The sequence below is a fragment of the Macaca thibetana genome, chromosome 9, assembly GCF_024542745.1.
Source record: "Macaca thibetana thibetana isolate TM-01 chromosome 9, ASM2454274v1, whole genome shotgun sequence".
NCBI classification, from domain to species: Eukaryota; Metazoa; Chordata; class Mammalia; order Primates; family Cercopithecidae; genus Macaca; species Macaca thibetana.
In genome coordinates, this window is record NC_065586.1 from 108,250,569 (window position 1) to 108,263,292 (window position 12,724).

The 12,724-nt window shown below is 46.2% G+C and overlaps 1 protein-coding gene across 1 annotated transcript in view; it reads right to left on the reverse strand.

Annotated features, from left to right (window-relative positions):
* Positions 1-11,316, reverse strand: part of BBIP1 (BBSome interacting protein 1) — a 1,212,900-nt gene extending 1,201,584 nt beyond the window's left edge. Inside the window, exon 1 of the mRNA XM_050804427.1 lies at positions 11,294-11,316. Coding sequence (XP_050660384.1) covers positions 11,294-11,302 — 9 coding nt within the window. The 5' untranslated portion in view covers positions 11,303-11,316. The remainder of the gene's footprint in view (positions 1-11,293) is intronic.
* Positions 11,317-12,724: the final 1,408 nt, after the last annotated feature.

The following is a 12,724-nucleotide window of genomic DNA, read 5'->3' on the forward strand; positions in this document are numbered from 1 at the left end:
AATTCAGGGTAGACAGGGCTCACTGTGCTTTCATCTTCCTTTATAATGATGCCCAGATCACTGCTTTGAAGATCTACTCTTAATTATACCATCAATGGGCTGTAGCTTAATTGTTTCCTGAGATTCATGGAGACACAGTAGGAAGCTGTGAAATGATTAAGAGTCTAGTATTTGCCGAGCACTATTCTAGGAACTGAGGAAACAAAGATCAATCTGTCTTCCTCAGGCTTAATCCAGCTGTAGATGTGCAAACAGAAATAAGGACACACCAAGGTGTTACCTTCCTAGGGTGGAAGCTTGCTCAGACTATCTCTGGGGTTCAAATCAGAGTAAACATTTGCTTAGGGTTTCCCACACACCAAGCACTTTACATGGATTATTTCATTTAATCCTGAGGTGAACCCTATGAGCAAGGCACTGTAACCTTCACCTTTCAAAGAGAGAGAAACTGAGGCCTAGAGAAGTTCAGTAGCCCGCATGGGTCATACAGAGCAACGGTGGTGACGCCAAGGGGTAGACTGGGATCATCCACCTCTAAACCCTGTTTTATTTTTGATTATGCTGCAATAGAATCCCACAACAGGGAAGTGGTGAGTGTCATCTCGGATAGGGCCTGGGAGAAGAAAGCAGGAAAGGCTTCAAGGGGGAGGTGATTCTTGAGCCAAGTCTAAAGATGAGTGGTGCACGTGGGGTGAACAGCCCAGAAGAAGGAAGTCCGGCAAGACGAGGCATGCAATCCCAGTCCTTCAGGGAAGCTTCTGGGCCAGGGTTGGAGGAGCTGTGAGCAACACACTGAAGCTGTCTGCAGGGCTAGGCCACCAAAGAGTTTGAAGTGGATGCGTTCATGTGGTCATATTAGCATTTTGGAATGATCTGGTGACAGGGTGGAAGATGGATTCAAGGGACACCAAATGCAAGACAAGAAAACCAGGCAGGAAATAGTTGCATTAATATGGGGTAAAATCAGTCTCTTCGCAGCACGGGGGATGGAAACGAAAGGATTCAATGAATATAGATGAATGGCGAACAGGGTTGTGATTGATTAGCCCTGGGAAGAGAGGGAGAGGGAGGTCGCAGGGAAGGTACCATGATTTCTAGCCTAGAAGACTGAATGATGCCATTTCCCAGGTCAAAGAGTGTAGAAAGAGACGCAGCTTGATGGGACTGCGGGGAGATGGCGAGCTCACTGTTGAATGTGTTAAATACCAGATTCCTATGGAGTGTCTAAGTGGAGGCATATCCTATAGGCTAGCAGATGTGGAATCAGAGCTCCTTACAACAGAACCTATCAAAAACAGTAAAAGAAGCAATGGAAAAGGACACCCTGGTTCCCTATGGGCGGGTGTGGACTCATGTGCATGGACCACCTGACGAACATTTTGAAACTCCAGAGGTAAAGGAAGGAGCATGTTCCCAGCTTCACCACATGAGGGCAGCACAGAGAGCCCTCCTCGGTGGGGACCTATTGCTCGCCTGTTTCCCTGACGCATTGCCTCTAACGGGTGACACAAGGTGACAATGCTTCGCCTGCAAAACAGTCCCAAAGGAGGCCCTAGTGCTTGCCTTTTGCCTCTTCCACAAAGAGGCCGACTGGGAGAAGCAGTTTTCCATTTAGCAAATTAGTCCTGATCATCTGCACCCCCGTGACGGCTGGGGTGACTTAATCTCTCTTCCGCCTAAAGAGAGGAGGACCTAAAGTATGCCAGAGGTAAAGGTAACAGGGGTTTTACGTGGCCGTTCCGTCATCAATAATTCCATATGCCCCTGCATGGTTTTTCCTTTAAGGTATTTCGTAGTTTATAATTGCATCTGTAGGTGATCATTTAATGAACATTTCCCTTACTATTTCTGCAAGGGTCTGTGTCTACCCACTTCATCCTAGCTGACATGTAACATTCAGAAAATAATATTAAATGCCTACTGTGTGTCAGCCACTACGCTGGGTCCTGAGGAGGTCAAGTTGGCTAGGTCCAGTCCCTAACACGGAGTTGCCTACAGCCCGCTATGGCCCAGATGTCATCCTTCTGGTTGGCTAAGGACATTAATTCTGACTGTTTAAAAGAGCCTCCGTCTGGTCTCCCTGAGCAGCCTTTGAAATGCCCCTCCAGGTCTGGTCCTCACACTAAAGCCAAAGACCGCTCAGGGAGAAGGGAGCTCCCATAAGTCATCACACGAGGCAAGACCTGAGATTCAAAATTGCTCTTATAAACGACATTTGCGATTCTTAAGCAAAATGGAATTTGTACTTCCTTTCAGGGTCTCACTTGCCCCCTTCCATTTTGAGCTGTGAGATGCATCCCCACTGCTTCATAATTAAAAGACACTGCCCATTTCCGGCAGCAAACACAGTCTCATGAAACAACAGTCAAAGCTAAGATGTGCATCTTTGTCCTTGAAGTTATGAATATTAAATCTTTCTGCTCAATAACAAGCATTTTCATGAATTAGTGTAAAGAACCTGAGACCTAATACACGATTAGAGTGATATGCTTAGAGAGGAAAGCGACTTTCTACTACTGTTATTTGTGAAGTTACTTCAGCACTGAATGTTTTCTTCAGCTAATTTCTATACCACAGAGAATTCTGCAGATTGAACACCCCAGCCTGAGATTCAGCCTGACAGCTCTCTCTCCACGTAAACACACGTGTCCATTTTGAGATATAATTTACATACCATACAATTCACCTATTTAAATTGTACAAATTTATGGTTTTTAGTGTATTCACTGAGTTGTGCAACCATCATCATTATCTAATTTCAGAACATTTTTATCACCCCATAAAGAAACCCCATACATCAAGGAGGCCCTCCCCATAACCCTTTCTCCCCAGACATCAGAAATGGCTACTTTCTGCGTTTGTGGGATTGCCTCTTCTGGCTATTTCATGGAAATGGAATCATACGATATGTGGTCTTTCGAGGGGAGCTTCTTTCATTTAGCCTAATGTCTTTAAGGTTCATTCATGTTGTAGCATGTAGCAGTACTTCATTCTTTTTCGTTGCTAAATAATTGTATGGCATGAATAGATGGCATTCTGTTTGTCATTCATAATTGATGGACATTTGGGTTGTTTCCACTTTTTGGCTGTTATGAATAATGTTGCTATGAACAGTTGTGTTGACGTGTGTGTGTGGACATGTCTTCATTTCTCTTGGATATATACCTAGGAGTGGGATGGTAACTATGTTTAAACTTTTTTGTTTGGTTGGTACAGATGTTAACCTCTTATATGTATGGTTTACAAATATTTTCTCTCAATCTGTAAATGCCTTTTCACTCTGTTGATTGCTTCCTTTGCTGTGCAGGAGCTTTTTAGCTTGATATAATCTCACTTCTCTATTTTTGCTTTTGTTGCCTGTGCTTCTGGTGTCATATTCAAAATATTGCCCAGACCAATGCCCAGACCAATGTCAAGAAGTTTCTCCCCTAGGTTCTCTTCTAGCAGTTTTATGGTCTCAGGTCTTTCTTATATTTAAAAGTCTTTAGGCCTGGTGTGGTGGCCCATGCCTATAATCCCAGCACTTTGGGAGGCCGAGGTGAGTGGATCACCTGAGGTCAAGAGTTTGTGACCAGCCTGGCCAGCATGGTGAAACCTGTCTCCAGTAAAAATACAAAACTTAGCCAGGCATGGTGACACATGCCTGTAACCCCAGCTACTTGGGAGGCTGAGGCAGGAGAATCACTTGAACCTGGGAGACGGAGGTTGCAGTGAGCTGAGGTGATCATGCCTCTGCACTCCAGCCTGGGTGACAGAGTGAGATTCTGTCTCAAAAAACAACAACAAAAAAGTTCTTAATTGTTTCAAGGTAGTTGAATATAGTATGAGATAGGGGTCCATTTTATTCTTTGCCTGTGGATATCCGGTATCTAGTTTTCCCAGCACCACTGACTGAAGAGACCATCCTTTCCCCATTGTGTGTTCTTGGCACCCCTGCTGAGGATTAATTAACTGTAGCTGCGTGGTTTTATTTTTGGGCTTTCTATTCTGTTCCATTGGTCTGTGTGTGTGTTTTTATGCCAGTACCATGCTGTTTAGATTACTGTTATTTAACCTTTTGAGGAACTGCAAGACTATTTTCCAAATTACTACACCATGAATTCCTCCCAGCAGTGTATGAGGGCTCCACTTTCTCTGCACCCTCATCGACACTTGTTAGGACTGGATCATAAGAAGTTAGTCTAAGATTATAAAACTCATCTAAACCCACCTTTTTGATGACAGCCATCCTAGTGGGTAGGAAGGGGTATGTCACTGAGATGATTTTTGTTTGCATTTCCCTGATGGCTAATGATGCCTATGGCTTTTTGATGCCTAAGTTCTGGGATATGATTTAGATCTTTTTTCCCCTGCATTGAAATGAAAATTAGCACTTCCAAGAACTTCAGAAAATAAAGCCATGAGATCCATAAGGTCCCTGTAATAGCAATAGAACTTGAAAGTGCCAACAGTAGTTTCAGGGAAGACACTGGAAGATGCAGTCAAGATAAGCTGTCGATGGAATGTGTTTGTGTTCTTGGGCCTGCAGAGAGAAGGGAGTCAAGAGTCCCATCAGAGCTCCACTAAGCAGGGAGGGTTTGTCCAAGACTCCATGAGCAAGCCCCACCCCCAGCTGCCCCAGTCATATCCTCATGTCAATGACTTTATGAACAAAAAGTCATAACCCAATAAGATATGTAGGAATCTAGGGCAGAGCAACAGGTGGTCCTGCTGAATTGCCTCAGGGGAAGATCGGGGTTGGAGTTTGAGAGGAGCTTGCACAGTGGACCAAGGATCGGATCATAAGAAAGTTAATCTAAGGTTCTAAAACCAAAATCGGGGAGGCTGTAATGAGCTTATTCAATCTGGAATTTCTGCCACTGCAAACCAGTTGTCGGCACAGATGTGGCCACGGCCACCATTAAGTCAATGAAGTGTTTGTGTGCCCCCAGCCCCTCACCTGTCCTATCTGCAGGGAATGCGGAAAAACGTCTGTGAGCCACAGCCCCTCACCTGTCTTACGCTCAGGAAAGGAAGCACAGCGTGAAGGATGGAGGAGCTCCTGTTCCTGAGGTTTGTGTAACTTGGTTGCTGTTAGAGGAACTCATAGGAGCCACTGGGTTGAGTGATGGAACCGTTAGAAGAGACGCTGAGACCTGGCCTCCCTTTAAGAAACTTATGTGTTTAACAACGGGCAAAAAAAGTGATGTTTTTCGCCCATCTTTATAACTTATTATACGATACTTATCAGTAAACCCAACTCCAGAGTTTACTTTTTAAAAAATAAAAAATCACCAGCTAGGAAGTAACTATTACTGAAAATCAAATTGCCAGCCCTAGCTTATTCCAGAACAAAAAGGAAACGTGGGGGCTGGAATACCTTGTGTGACTACCACGTAATCAGTAAGCTCTTGTCGATAGGTCATTGTTCAACATGGAGAGACAAAGATCAGGCTGCCCATCTAAACCCACCATGAGCCCAGGAGGTTTCTCCCACTCTGAATGAGGTGCATCCATCTTACTCTCAGGCCATGTAGGTTGGTTGGGCCTGATGTAATCCCCAAACTGGGGGAAGTACAGAACCCATGACTGGCCAATGAGACTTAAATCAGGGATTTCAGCTTGGATTAGTAAGAAAGAGAAGCCTTCACTTTCTGCTAGACTTGAAGAAAGTGCCTGGGAATCATCATGGAAAGGAAATCTGCCCCCAGGTGTGGCCCACAGACATGGTGGTGCTAAAAGTGATGCCAGAAAAACAAAGGCCTTTGACATCATTTGAGTGTCTGCAGACACCCATGCCTAAACCCATCACCTCTGGGATTTTTCATTACATTCACAAATGATCCCCTACCCCACTCACACACACACACACACACACACACACACACACACACACATACACACACACACACGGTTTTGGTTTGTGTATTGTTTAAATCAGTTTAAGTTGGGGTTCTATCACTTGCAAACACAATTCCCAATTGACACAATTTGGATTTTTTTATTATTATTATTTTCTACCATCTCTATCCTATTCACCTGAACCCCCTTTGGCACCAGGGGTGCTATTTAACACAGCCATTTGTGCTTTGACAATACTCTCCTTATGTACTGACAAGGCAAACCATGTCCACATTCCACTAAACATGCCAACTATCTCTGTCACTGCCTTGCCCGAAGGCCTCCTTCCTCTCACTCTCGCAGGACTTTGTAACCTGCCCCATGGCCCCACCCGGGACCTGCTCAGCTCGTCTTCCTGTTTCAACACAACCTGCATCTTCAGCCACAGGAAAATAAACCCAATGCATCCATCATTTTAGCAGCTCCCTTACAAGGCACCCCCAGTTCACTGATGCCCAACGCCTCCTTGGTTTTTTCTATTTCCAGTCCACATATGAATTCAGGAGTTTTTAACCACTATTTCGATATGCTCATTAGCAGAAGCAATAACCATCCTAAATGATGCCTTCATTTTTCCCTGCTTGCTAATCTTCAGGGAGTAAAGCCAAGCACAGTGGGACCCTCCATGGCACCAATCCAAGCCAAAGTTCCTGTCACCTCACAGGGGTTTTCTGGTGATATTTGTAAAAATTCACAGCTAAAGAACTTTGCCTAAAACCTCCCACTGGGGATGGCAGATGTATGCAGATGTCCTAAACCCCACTCACTGTCCTCTTGCAAGTCGCCTCCTCTCCACCTCCCCCGCTGCTACTCGTCACTGCCTGACACTCCAAAACTTCTCAAACAGGCAGAAGCATGGACAGAATGAGTTGCCTTGTCATTTACCCTGGGTGGGACTTCATTCCCATGCTGCTCCCCAGGGAGCGGAAAGCTGCCCAGGCCAATGTGCTCCTGATAAGGGAAATTTAGTGCAAAAAGCATCCCTTCAATTTTATTATAATGCGTTTTCACCCTAAAATTATATTTCCCTGGTGTTTGGGCAAGACTGAGTTATATTTTTCAGGAAATGGGAAGAGACATGCATATGTATATGGCACGGCAATTTACAATGTGGTCTCTGGAGTCAGATTGTCCAAGTCTAAATTCCAGGTCAGCCATTTGGAAACATTATTTCACTCACTGTTCTCATGGCTTTAATAGGGATAATAATAGAAGCCATATTATATAGTCGCTGGGAAGATCAAAAATGATAATGTATGCGAAGCACTCAGCATAGTGCTGGGTGTAAAGCAAGTGCTTGGTAAACACTCAGGATTGGGACAATTACCTTCCGCCGTGACAAAGAAGCTCATTATGTCCAAAGGAGCTTGGGGTTGGAGAAAGCTGGTGGCCTCGCTGCCCACCAGCAGGAAAGTTTGGTAGTGCTATAATGGGTCCTACCAAAGGGATTCTCCGAAGGACCCCCACCTCCCTCCAACAGGGGGTCACCAGGATCAAAAGACACCCTCCATACGCGGGTTGGCTGCTTCCAGCACAGCTTGCCTTCAGTGGGAGGTATTCTTCCCTCAGCAGTGACAGGAACCCCCTCACTTCTAGCAACCTGTGTTGTGTCAATCAAAATGTCCAATAGCAGGTCCCAAGGGGAAGTACTGCCTATGGTAGAGGTTCTTAACCAAGGGCAATTTGCCCCCCAGGGAACAATTGACAGTGTCTGGAGACATTTTTAACTGTACCAATTAGGGAAAGGGGAGTTGCTATTACATATTGTGGATGGAGGCCAGGGCTGCTGCTACAAATCCTACGATGCACAGGACAACTGCCCAACAACTGATTGTCCGGCTCCAGTGTCAACGGTACCAGTGCTGAGTAACCCTGGTCTATGGTTACATCTTTTGAAGTTTGGTTCTTGGACTACCTGCATCTGAATTAGTTTGGGGTATGGCTAGGGATGCACATTTTGGAACAGAAGCCCCCAACCAACTAAGTTAGACTCTCTGGGGCTCCCTGTTGATTCTCAGGAGGACCAGGGTTTAATAGGATTCCTGCAGGTCTCACCTAGAAGCCTGAGAACTTGAACTGCGCTTTGGGAAGCAGCCTTCATGGGACCTCCCCAGACCATCTTGCTGTTGCCCTGACCGACTTTTGAGATCGCAGAGGATTAACACCGGAAGCTGCTTTAGGTGCTGACACATCTCTTCACCAAGTTCCAGAAATGTGCACAAATGAATTTGGGGGTGGGGAGGAGAGGCACTGTAATTGATTTAAAAGCTGGAAGAGATCTGTGAGATCACCCAGTCCAACACCTTCTGTTTGCAGTGGAGGAAACTGACATTGCTCAGGAAAGAAAAAAAAAAAAATCCATGCTTGGTAAAATTTCAGCATCAGTTACTACTGTTTCCTTTTTCTTTTTTCCTATCTTAATCAAAATCATATCAAAAGAGAAGTCGGCAGGGGGAAGCTGTGTCTAAGGTGGTAGGAAGGTGAGGGATCTGAGAGCTGGACAGTTGAGACCAAGGCACATTCTTCCATCACTGGGGGCTGAAAGGGAAGTGGCAAGAGGGGAGATTTTAGGCTCCAAGCCCCCAGCCAGTGAATGAGCCAGTGACCCCTTCCCCCACCGTCAGAAAGCATCTGTGGCTCCTGCACAGTTCACAGGCCTGAGGGGACTGCAGCTGGCAAGGCTGTCAGCTATGAGCAACCAGGAAAATATCATTGGCTGTATTTTTCCATCCTTCATTTTGAGAAGAAAAAGCAAAACTGTTATTAACTTTGGGTTGTTACATAAAAGGGCAGATACTTTTTTTTCCTTTCTTACTCTGTCGCCCAGGCTGGAGTGCGGTGGCACAATCTTGGCTCACTGCAGCCTCTGCCTCCCGAGTTCCAGCAATTCTCCTGCCTCAGCCTCCTGGGTAGCTGGGATTACAGGCGCACGCCACCACGTCCGGCTAGTTTTTGTATTTTTAGTAGAGATGGGGTTTCACCATGTTGGCCAGGCTGGTCTCAAACTCCTGACCTCAGGCGATCAGTCCGCCTCAGCCTCCCAAAGTGCTGGGATTACAGGTGTGAGTCACCGCACCCAGCCAAGAGCAGATATCTTTTATATTTCTTTTACTCATCAAGACTACCATCCAGGCAAAAAGAACTTATGTTACACACACACACACGCACACAAACACATTTGTACATACAGAGACCTGCAAAGACACTATATATGCACACACACGACACACATGCAAACATTCACACACACACACACTATCCAGGTAAAGACAACACACAGAAAGAGACGGACGTGTGCTTTTCTCCCCCCCCCAGGCCTATCTGCCCAAGGTACTTTTAGAATGGCATCTTAAAAGCAACCCATATCGCTTGCCAGGAATAGGAATCAGCCTCTGCCCTCATGGGATTTTAAATCTGGGAAGACAGGAAGGCAGCGTTTTTCATGCAGCTTTGTCCATATGTTTATGGAATACATGAGAATGCCATATGTGTCCCATAAACATATGGACAAAGCCACATGAAGTAAAGTTGGATCAGCTGTTATCTGGGTTGGGTGTGTGCGCGTGAGGACTACCCTTTATTTCTATTCACCACTCTCTGCCTTCCTGACCCAGGTCTGGACTTCAAGTGAGTCCCAGAGCTCCCCACCCAAGGGCAAGGTAAGGAGATACTAACAGGCTGTTAACCTCAATCAAGAGGGATTCCCTCATCCTGTGCCCTCCTCTCCTCCGCACTGATGCCCCAAATTCCTTCAACAGAGACGACGTTCCTTGCAAAGCTACGGCTACAGCCAGGATTAGACTGTCATCATCCCTGAGGAAAGGAAGCTTTAGACTGTAATTTGTTCCCCTTAAGCAGAAGAAGGCACATTTTACTCCACATGAGTGCTCTGCAAAAATGGAGCTGGTTGATGGAGGTGGCGGAGTCGCCTCCCTGTTGCTGGAGGAACCCCCACAACAACAGATATCAACCAGAGAGAACCCACCACTGGGAGGAAGGACCAGGGTTGGCAATGCTTTGCCAATGCTCTTAGCGTTCAATGTGAAAGGCTGAGTCCTCACCCCAGTCTGGAAACCCATGGAGATCTGGCTCCTGCCTACCCTCTGCCACATCTCCTGCCCAGCCCCCTCCATCACCATGACCCCAACCCACTGACCTCCCAGCAACTCCTGGAACATGCCGGTTTCATGACCTCCTCATGCACAGGTGCACATGCCTTTCCCTCTGTTTAATGTGCTCTTCACATGAAGCTCCTTTCCTGTTTTCAGGTCTCAACTTTGATGGCCAGTCCTTAGAGGGGCCTTCAGGATCACTCTATTGAAAGCAAGCCCCCTCATTATTGCCCCTCGCAGCTTCCTACTTGACATCTCCTCCTCCTCCTCTCCCCCATGCCCTCTTCTTCCTCTTCCCCTTGTTTCTTCTCCTCTTCCTCCTCCTTCTCCCCCATCATTAACCTAGCTAACATTGATTGGTTGTTTCCTACAAGTTGGGTAGAACTCTAAGCTTTCTATATGGATTATCTCATTTAATCTATTAACAACTCAATTGTCTGACTGATATGTCCCCATTGGGATTCTTGATTCCACACAACAGAAAGCAAGACTCTTTATGAAGAAACATTTACTGAAGAATATTGAATAGCTTGCAAAATCAATGAAACACCTGAAACTAATCAAGACTGGATGCCCAGAATCCCAGCCCAGGTCCATCCATAGGCAGGGCCTGGCAAAGAGCAAATGCCACTGCTGGATTTGGGTCACTATTGTCACCACTACCCCTGTGCCTAGAGACACTCACCGCTGCCTGCATCAACTCTGTCATTGCACCTTTGAGGCTCTACTTTCTCAAGTCAAGGTCCTCAGTGGAAGCACTCAGTGGCCTTAGCTAAGGCCAAAGGCCCTTCCTAGTCTGCCATGGGACTGAGATGTCATCTGGCACGAGGGCTGCTGCTGACATGGGTATATTGGAGACAGGATGTTCAAGTCACAATTTAAAAAAATCCTTGCCAAAACCGATGCCACTCCCACTAAAGAAATGTTGAATAAGTACTTTAAGACTCTCCCTTTGAAGAGGGGCCAAATTCTCAGGTGGGGCACCTGACTAGGGCACTGCACTTCTCAGTCTCATTCTGCTGATGAGGGTGGGCAGAGAAGTTTCCCAGAGGGACGTCTGCAGCCTGCATTCTCATGGACTTGTAGTTTCTGACAGCAGAGTCACATGGCTGAGCCTTCCAACTATTGCCACACAGTGTGATCTGGAAACCAGTGGCAGCATCCGCTGGAAGCTCGTTAGACATTCCGAGTCTCAGGCCCCACTGCAGCCCTCTCAAATCAGAATCTGCATTTTCACAAGATCCCCAGTCATTTACGGGCTCACAAAAGTTTGAAATGTACAGTTCTAGCGCTATGGTTCTCCCCCTCATCCGCACACTGAAATCACATGGGCAATTTTCACAAAGCATGGAGGCCCACCCTACTCCCAGAAATTCTGTTGTAATTGTTCTAAGGTGTAGCCTGGGCATGAAAATTTTGAAAAGCTCCCCAGAAACCCTGATGAGAAGCCAAAGTCAAGGACTACCTAGACGGACATGATCAAATCCAAACCAGGATAGCCTTGAAATGAAAAAATATTCTTAGGAAAATTCTGTCAATCCAGGGAGTCATTTCTCAACATGCTCCCTCTGAGAGGGTCACAGAGCATCACCACTCACTAAAGGTCCATTCCCAGAGAAGTAATTTCATAAACTAAAGGGCGTTGATTGGCCATTGCCTCTCTGAGCTGCTTACTCTAGACCTTAGTGGTTTAATTTTTTCCTACAAGCATTCAAGTTCAATAAAGCAGCAAAAGGAGCCTCAGAGGCCATAGGGTCTAACCCTCTCATTTTACAGATAAGGAAACAGGCAGAGAGAGGAGCTGATTTTTCAAGCGTAATCAAGGAGCTGACCTCCAACATTTAGACCACACACAGCCTCTCAAGCAGAGCGTTCATGAGGAAAAGATGCTGGATGAGTGCGTGGTCAAAAGTCCATCGCCAAAATGTTTATTATTAATAACGAGGTTAAGCTTCAAAGCCAATCCAGCAGTGCCGGTGGCTCCCATGAAAGCCATTTTTTCAGTTTGTTCTCATCTAATTACGGGTAGGTACAGTAATTGGAAACAGGCTATCTCCAACGGGCAGGGTTTCAGGAAATGGAAATCTCTAATACAATTCTGCCTGGGTAGAGTCAGCATGCACCATTGCATGCAGCTGGAAGGAGGAAAAGAAAGCCCATTTCAGGATGGGTGGGGAAAACAGGCTGAAAAGACAAGATGCCGAGGTCTGGGAAAATTATGCCCCCACCTCCCTGGATGGTTGAGCACTGGGCTCTGGATCCCCTCTGCCATGTGCCAGTGCTCCACGAGTTGTTACTACAATGGTTATTATGCAAGATCCCCATGGTTATGGTCTTGAAGTGACCTCATTGAGTAGGCACTGGATACTAGGTGCCAGGTACTGCACTAAATACGCTGTTCACATTATACTATTTAATCCTCAAAAATCTTTCTGTGAGGTAGGTACTCTCTTTTGACAGAGGAGGAAACTAAGGCTTAAAGAGGTTTAAGTTACTTGCCTGTAGTCCCACAGATAGGGGTGGATCCAGGATTGGGGCCCAAGTCCATCTGGGCACAGAGCTCTCCCCTCCACCATGCTACTCTGTCTACCTCTTCCCATTGCAACAGCCTCAATTCCTAATCAGGACCAGCCTGATCCTGGCAGGTGGAGGTCAGCAGAAGCACCAGGCTCCATTGGAGCAGAAGGGCAGATGTCAGCCAGAGGAAGGTGGACATGGAAGGAAGGAAATGG